Source organism: Propithecus coquereli, unplaced genomic scaffold (genome assembly GCF_000956105.1).
Source record: "Propithecus coquereli isolate 6110/MARCELLA unplaced genomic scaffold, Pcoq_1.0 Scaffold206, whole genome shotgun sequence".
NCBI classification, from domain to species: Eukaryota; Metazoa; Chordata; class Mammalia; order Primates; family Indriidae; genus Propithecus; species Propithecus coquereli.
This window is the reverse complement of record NW_012145634.1, coordinates 325,470-332,621: the sequence shown is the minus strand read 5'-3', so window position 1 is coordinate 332,621 and position 7,152 is coordinate 325,470. Positions and strand designations below refer to the sequence as shown.

Below are 7,152 nucleotides of genomic sequence, written 5' to 3'. Positions count from 1 at the left end.
ATTTTTCTCAAATTATTTGTATCCTAAGACGAGTTCACTTTCCACTTGTAGCTAATGTCGGACGGTTAAACGGCGACTGGGCGTTAGTGTTCTTTCGGGGCACAGTTCACGTCAGAGCTTGAGCTTTACCTGCTCGTCCCCTCCCCTTTCTTCAGAACACCTGCGCTTGGCTCTCTCTAACCCACGGCTGTGTCCGATTGGCCAACAGGTTGCAACGTTCTTCTCTCGTCCCAGCAGTGTGGACAGCGCCACACGCCCCCCGAACGACAACGGCTCTTGCGTGCGTTTTCCAGTGCTGCTTTTGTCAGAGAGCCCAGCAGAGCCACGGGTCCTCCAGAGCCAGCGCTGAGCTGAGTGAGGAGTGCCCCGCAGAGATGGTGAAGATGACAAAGTCCAAAACTTTCCAAGCCTACCTGCCGAACTGTCACCGAACGTACAGCTGTATCCACTGCAGAGCCCACCTGGCCAACCACGACGAGCTCATCTCCAAGGCAAGTGGCTTGTGTCAAAAAACTTGATTTAAAAAAAAAAAGACGAAACCCCAGTAGCACAATGATTGTCTGTCATAGTGGTACCTACTTAGCAGACAGTGTTAACCATTACACGCCTTCCTGAATTTGCCGTGCCCTGAAGGTCTAGAACCTCGTGGGCAGTGTTGGTGAGTGCCGTGTGTGATCACACATGGCTACACCACGGACCTGGGCATGACCCGGGCAAGTGGGCGGTTTCCGAGGCCTCTGGGTCGCCCAAGGGCACAGAGCAGGATGCGTCAGTTACTTCTCAGAGCAGCACGATTCGTGGAAAGCCAGAGAGCAGTGAGTGAACAAAGGAAGTCTAGAAAGTCTACAAAATAGTTTAATAATAAGGGAATTAAGAAATTTTTAAAGCTCAGAATGATTACAAAGGAGAGGGGCAGCTCAGGCAAAGGCCATGAGGGTGCAGGTGCCTTTGCCAGGATCTGTAGGGGCCCCAGGGCGAAGCTCTGGGAGGTTCCGTGTGCAGGACCCATGAGCAGCCGGGAAGGTGTGGCAAGGACGCTGGCCCCCGCTGCGCTCGGCGCTGGCTGCGCGGTGCATGACATCTGCACCCAGCGCTGAGGACACGCATCGGGTGAGCTCCTCTGACCCATCCTCAGCAGGCCCGTGACCCCCCCACTCCTGCTGAGCGGCTTGAACCTCGCGCCGCTGCGAAACCGAAGTCCCACAGGAACTCGGGCCTTTCAGGAACCTCTTCATAGGCCTCTGGTGTAACTCCACCAGAACATTCATCTGCTTGTGTTTTTGCTGGGCGGTAGTGAGAGCTGCCTCGTTTCTGTTCCTCACCTGAAATAAACACTGTTAAGCAAAGCAGGGCTTCTCCTGCACCTCCTCTGTCCGTTCAGAAGGTCCCGGTAAGAAGAGGAAGCTCCGCAGGCACCTTGTTTACTTGGTGTGTTTTCTGAGGCAGGCTCAGCGTGAGGCGACACTGCAAGTTAATGAAAGGCAGAGCTGCTCTGGGCCTCCAGGTGAGGAGGTGAGGCTTGGTGACATCACTGACCTGTGACTCCTGCTTGTTGGCCATGACCTTTCACCTTAGCAGGTGGTCAGAGTCAGGTACCACATTTGTTTTTTACAAGACAAGGTCTCTCTCTCTGTCGCCCAGGCTGGAGTGCAGTGGTGTGATCATGGCTCACTGCAGCCTCGAACTCCTGCCTCAGCCTCCCGAGTAGCTGGACTACAGACATGTGCTTCCATCCCCAGCTAATTTTTAAATTTTGTGTAGAGACAGAGTCTCACTATGTTGCCCAGGCTGGTCTGGATCCCCTGGGCTCAAGCAGTCCTCCTGCGTCGGCCTCCCAAAGTGCTGGCATTACAGGTGTGAGCCTTCGTGCCCAGCCAGTCTTTTTGTGAAGCTTGCTGATTTATTATTTGTCTTAGGTAGGCCAAAAGGAATTTGAGATGCTTCTTTCGAAGGACCCCAAAGCCACTGAGCTGTTACAAAAATTAAATTGAGAGCAGGAGCCTGCTCTGCAGTCAGTGGAAACTGTTACCAGTCAGGACATTAAAGGAGCATTTCAGGATGAAAAAATGCCGAGAACTGAGCTCTCCAAGCACACAGCCGCCGAGAAGTATCAGACCTCGTGTCTCAGCTGGTGGCGAAGATGATGCCCAGAGTAAACTCTCCTGCTTTCACGGAGGTTCCGGATAAAGGAGATCATTGCAACTGCAAAGAACACTTGCCATGTGGAACAGGTTCTAGTATGTACGAGGCTAGAGGCACCGACAGCCTCTAAGCCCATCTTTGTCACTAACAGGTAACCCCCTGGTCCAAGGGAGCTTGTCCTTGTAGACAGCTCTAACTGTTGGGAGGCACTCTCAATAGTGAGCAGGCTGGGCCCTGCAGGATGAATCTGCCACTCCACCTGTTTTTGTAAAGTTTTATAGGCTCACAGCTGTGCTCATCTGTTTACAGTGCAGTTGGGACAGAGACCATATGGCCTGAAAAGCTCAAACTGTTTATCTCCTGGCTCTAACTTACAGAAGAATTTTGTGGACCCCCACGCTGGTCAGACTGAACTCTGAATCGGAATCACAGAGCTGCTCCTATGCCTGCTCCAAACCCTGTTTAAAACATAAGGGCTTTCAGGCCCGGCGCAGTGGCTCACGCCTGTAATCCTAGCACTGTGGAAGGTGGAGGCAGGAGGATTGCTTGAGCTCAGGAGTTCAAGACTAGCCTGAGCAAGAGCGAGACCCCGTTTCTACTGAAAATAGGAAAAACTAGCCAGGCATGGTGGCACACACCTGTAGTTCCAGCTACTCGAGAGGCTGAGGCAGGAGGATCGCTTGAGCCCAGGAGTCTGAGGTTGTAGTGAGCTATGATGACACCACTGCACTCTAGCCAGGGTGACAGAGCAAGACGCTGTCTCAAAAATAAATAAATAAGGACTTTCAGAATAGGTGAGAGAATTAGGAGATTCAGTACAGAAAACTGAAGGCTGATAGGATGTGTGAAAAGTCTATCAGATGATTATTAGTTAAACTTAATATAGAATAATATTCTTAATCCTAGAAAACCATTTAAGGGAGTAACTCACTAAGTCTGCAAGCTGTAACACTTACAGCAGTACCAGATGGATTAAAAAAGAAAACAGAAAAAGGGCCGGGCACGGTGGCTCACGCCTGTAATCCTAGCACTCTGAGAGGCCGAGGCGGGCAGATTGTTTGAGCTCAGGAGTTCAAGACCAGCCTGAGCAAGAGCGAGACCCCGTCTCTACTAAAAATAGAAAGAAATTAATTGGACAACTAAAAATATATAGAAAAAATTAGCCGGGCATGGTGGCGCATGCCCGTAGTCCTAGCTACTCGGGAGGCTGAGGCAGAAGGATTGCTTGAGCCCAGGAGTTTGAGGTTGCTGTGAGCTAGGCTGACGCCACGGCGCTCACTCTAGCCCGGGCAAAAGAGTGAGACTCTGTCTCAAAAAAAAAAAAAGAAAAAGAAAAACAGAAAAAATAAAACACTGCTAGCATCAGGCTAGGTAGAAATGAGAATCCCACATCTCAGTGGCTTAGAGCAAAGGTTTATTTCGTGCTCAGGAGAGATGTCTGTCCGGGGTCATCCAGGGCTCTGCTTTTTTTTTTAATTATGAAAGAATCATCGCTCATCATCACCCAATAGTGTGTGTGTGTAAAGTAAAATGTACTAACTGCTGCTTCCCCGGCCTTGTCCCCTCTACTCCCTGGCATCATCACTGGGGGCAGTTTGGTGTCTGTCCGTCTGTCTGTCTGTTTTGCTCTATAGAGACATTCTCCACTTTAAATAAAGACTTCGCTTCTTCACTTGGTATGTGATGACTGTCTTTCCGCGCCCACTGCTGCGGAACCCTCCCCTCCCCTGCGCGAGTCCCCCGTCGGGTGCAGCGGACCTACTGGTTGGCAGGTCTGACTCCCGTTTGTTTCGGTTGTGAACATCGTGAGGGTGACGTTCCCGTCACATTTCCTCACGGACCCAAGCTGCTTTGCTCTCTACACTCTCAGAAGTGGTACTGCGAGGTCCGCAGCTGTGCCTTTTACGTTTGGATGTCGGCAGCTTGTGTTCCAGGTAACGCTCCTCGCAAGTGCACGGATTTGTGTGAAGGTAATAGGCCAAAAAAAACGCCCAAAAAAGTCATCTAGATTTGGTTTGCATCTCTTTGATTATTGTTAAGGCCGACCACGTTATGTTGGTGGTTCCAGACAGGCCCCAGGGCAGACGGGGCCTCCCTCCAGGTTTCCCCCCGTCATGTGGGGTGAAGGTTGTCAGCACTGGCTGAGTGCGTCTGAGGGGCACAAACGCCCTGTTCTGGCTCCTCCTCAACTGGTGATATTTTCCTAGGGTGACATGTCACTGGAAGGTCCTTTTCTCCAAGTAAGGGGCCATCTTGGGCTGCGACTTGATTTTTATTTTAACGGAAGAGCGTGGAAACTTCGCCTTGCCCCTGCGGGCTGACAGCGACGCCTCCGCACTGCTGGAAGAGGCGGGGGAGAGCATTGTGAGGAGCTGTGGGTTTGGGGTGGAGAAAATCTTTCACGATTCCATCCTGGGATTTTCCAGTTGGATGGAGCGTCAAGCAGCTCCCTGGTTTTAAAAAAATGACTTTGCAATGATGGTCACTTGCAGGATGTTGAAGTGGACAAAATCAGCCACTTGCTGACCTCAGTCTAGACGCGGAAACAGCTTGTCGCTCTGCTCTTGCACAGCCTGTCCTGGCGCCAGGCTGGGCGGGGCCGCTGTCCGCAGCGGCGCTGCTCGCTCTGCAGGGCCCATGGCGCACCAGGTTCCACGTTCCCTGCAGAATGCAAACTCGCTGTTACTTGTTGTCTGACAGCAGCCAAACTTATAACGCCTTCTTCTTCTCTGCAGTCCTTTCAGGGAAGTCAGGGACGAGCCTACCTCTTCAACTCCGTGTGAGTAGCCTCCTCTTCCGTCTGTGGGCTCGGGTGCCTGGCAGGGTGGCATCGTTGCGTCCGTCTGGCCACCGATCAGTAATTCAAAGCTGGAACACGTAGGAGTTCCGCCAGCGGCCCAGAGTCACCCGGGTCTTTAGTGACCTGAAGGAACCTGCTCTCCCTCGTCAGGAGTTTCTGAAAGTGCAGCTTCTCCTCTGAGGGCCCAGCTCCCTGCAGCCCGTCCCATCTCGGGATTCTGGGGAGATAAAAAGTCTCCTTCGCATTAAAGGGTGGCGGCGCTGAAAAAACACAGCCCTACTCTGGAAAGTTCCCCAATTCTGGTGAAGTTTTTCCAGTGGGGGGGGGTGGGGCCCACCAGCCAGGCCAGGCTTCAGCAGGGTGGCCCTTCTGTCCCCGCAGGGTGAACGTGGGCTGCGGCCCCGCCGAGGAGAGGGTCCTTCTCACCGGGCTGCACGCGGTCGCGGACATCTACTGCGAGAACTGCAAGACCACGCTCGGGTGGAAATACGTGAGTACCTGCCAGTTCCAGCCGATTTGCTGTGGTAGCTATGACATGCCCCAAAGGGACACAATCTGCCACCGAGTAAAACCTGCCCCAAGCGTGACAGGCGAATACACGTTTCCAGGCGAGCTGCTTAGGGAGCCAGGCCAAAGCAGGTGTGGGCACAGGGCTGCTCGTGCTTGCTGTACGCTGGTCACCCGCGCTGACCCAGGTCTGGTGGAGCCGTCAGGGTGGGCCCGGCAGACCCCTCCCAGCCTGCCCCCAGCCTCTCAGGGCCCTGCTGGGGTCGGAGACGGAGGGCCACCTGGCTGCCTGCCCATGGGCTCTTGCCCCAGCCCCTTTCTCTGAGGACTTTGAATTGAAAGTCACCATCCCGGCCCGTCTGCAGCCTTCACCTCTGGTTCCCTGTCTCTCCAGCACGTGGTGGATCCGCCGCCCGAAGCCGCCTGCCTGCCCCTCACTCCGCCCACCCTGGCTCTGGTCTCTGTCCTGGCAGGCAGGGGCCAGCATTGGTGCTGGGCTCTCTCCTCCTCCACCCCTCCTGGCCCCTTCCAGAAAGCCTTGCCCCACTCTGGCGACCATGCTACATGCCCCTCTCCACTGCTGCACCTGCAGCTCCCTGCGGGGACGAGCTTTCCCGTGTCCACCCTACCTGGGGCTGTGGCTCCGGTGGGCAGGACTTGTCTCAGTCTTCTGTGTCCCCATCCCTGAGCACCAGGCCTCACACTCAGCAGTCCCTCCCCCTCGCCCCACAGAGGGCCTCCTCTTCCCCTAACGTCTTTGATCTGGGTCAGCGGCTCTCGCTGTTCCCGTCGTCAGTCTCGTTTCACACGGAATTCCTGGAAGCGTATTTCTCTCCATGCCTCCGCAGTCGCCCCCACTTGCTCCATGTTCCGTGGACAGACTTGCACTGACGTTGCCCTGCGACTAATGACGAACGCAGAGTACACCTGCCCTGCCCCGATGGGCTCGGCTCGGGACAGACCCTCTGGCACTGGGTCAGCTCGTGGCTCAGGGAACATCTGGGTGTAGATAATACTAGTGACTTGGTTTTTTTGCCAAGAATGTAATGAAATTGGAAAACGAGACATTCTGTCCTGAAATCTCCTTTCTCTCTACTCTTTTTTAAGGAGCACGCCTTCGAGAGCAGTCAGAAGTATAAAGAAGGGAAGTTTATCATTGAGCTTGCTCACATGATCAAGGACAATGGTTGGGAGTAAAGTGAGAACTTTCCATTCTCTTTGGAATCCTATTTTGTGAGAGAAACTGTGAGTGTGACGGAAACAGAAACATTCTGGATGGCAGTGTCTCTTGAACTTTAACCCCACAAGCCAGCTGCGCACAGGGCTCGACTGGCGCAGGCCTCTCGGCTGTTTCCTTGGGAGGGGCCCCCAGCCTCCGTCCTCTTCGAGCACGCACTTGTTTCTGAAATCTTCCATGACTTTGACCTTTTTCTAGCTTCTCAAAGCTCTAGAGAAAGACTTAACCACCTGATGACTGACCCGCCTAGTCAATATCCTCTTTTAACCTGCGCCTTCAGCGCAGTGTGGCCATGTTCTTTTATGTTCCATAGAAAACCAAACCAAGTCTCTAAAGACCACAGGGACAGGGTCTCTTTAGAGAGCAAGCCTCACCTCTCACTTTTTTAGGGTGAAGGTGTTGTAGCCACGCCCCCACCTTTCTTCTAATTCACGAAACTATACATCGGTTATTCTTCTTGCAGATG

The 7,152-nt window shown here is 53.4% G+C and overlaps 1 protein-coding gene across 1 annotated transcript; it reads left to right on the top strand.

Annotated features, from left to right (window-relative positions):
- Positions 1–237: 237 nt before the first annotated feature.
- On the top strand, positions 238–6,925 carry YPEL1 (yippee-like 1 (Drosophila)). Its single transcript, XM_012644128.1, has 4 exons — positions 238–491; positions 4,878–4,921; positions 5,324–5,432; positions 6,557–6,925. Exons 1-4 carry the CDS (start codon positions 375–377, stop codon positions 6,644–6,646), a joined length of 360 nt encoding a protein of 119 aa, XP_012499582.1. The 5' UTR covers positions 238–374; the 3' UTR covers positions 6,647–6,925.
- The last annotated feature ends 227 nt before the right edge of the window (positions 6,926–7,152 follow it).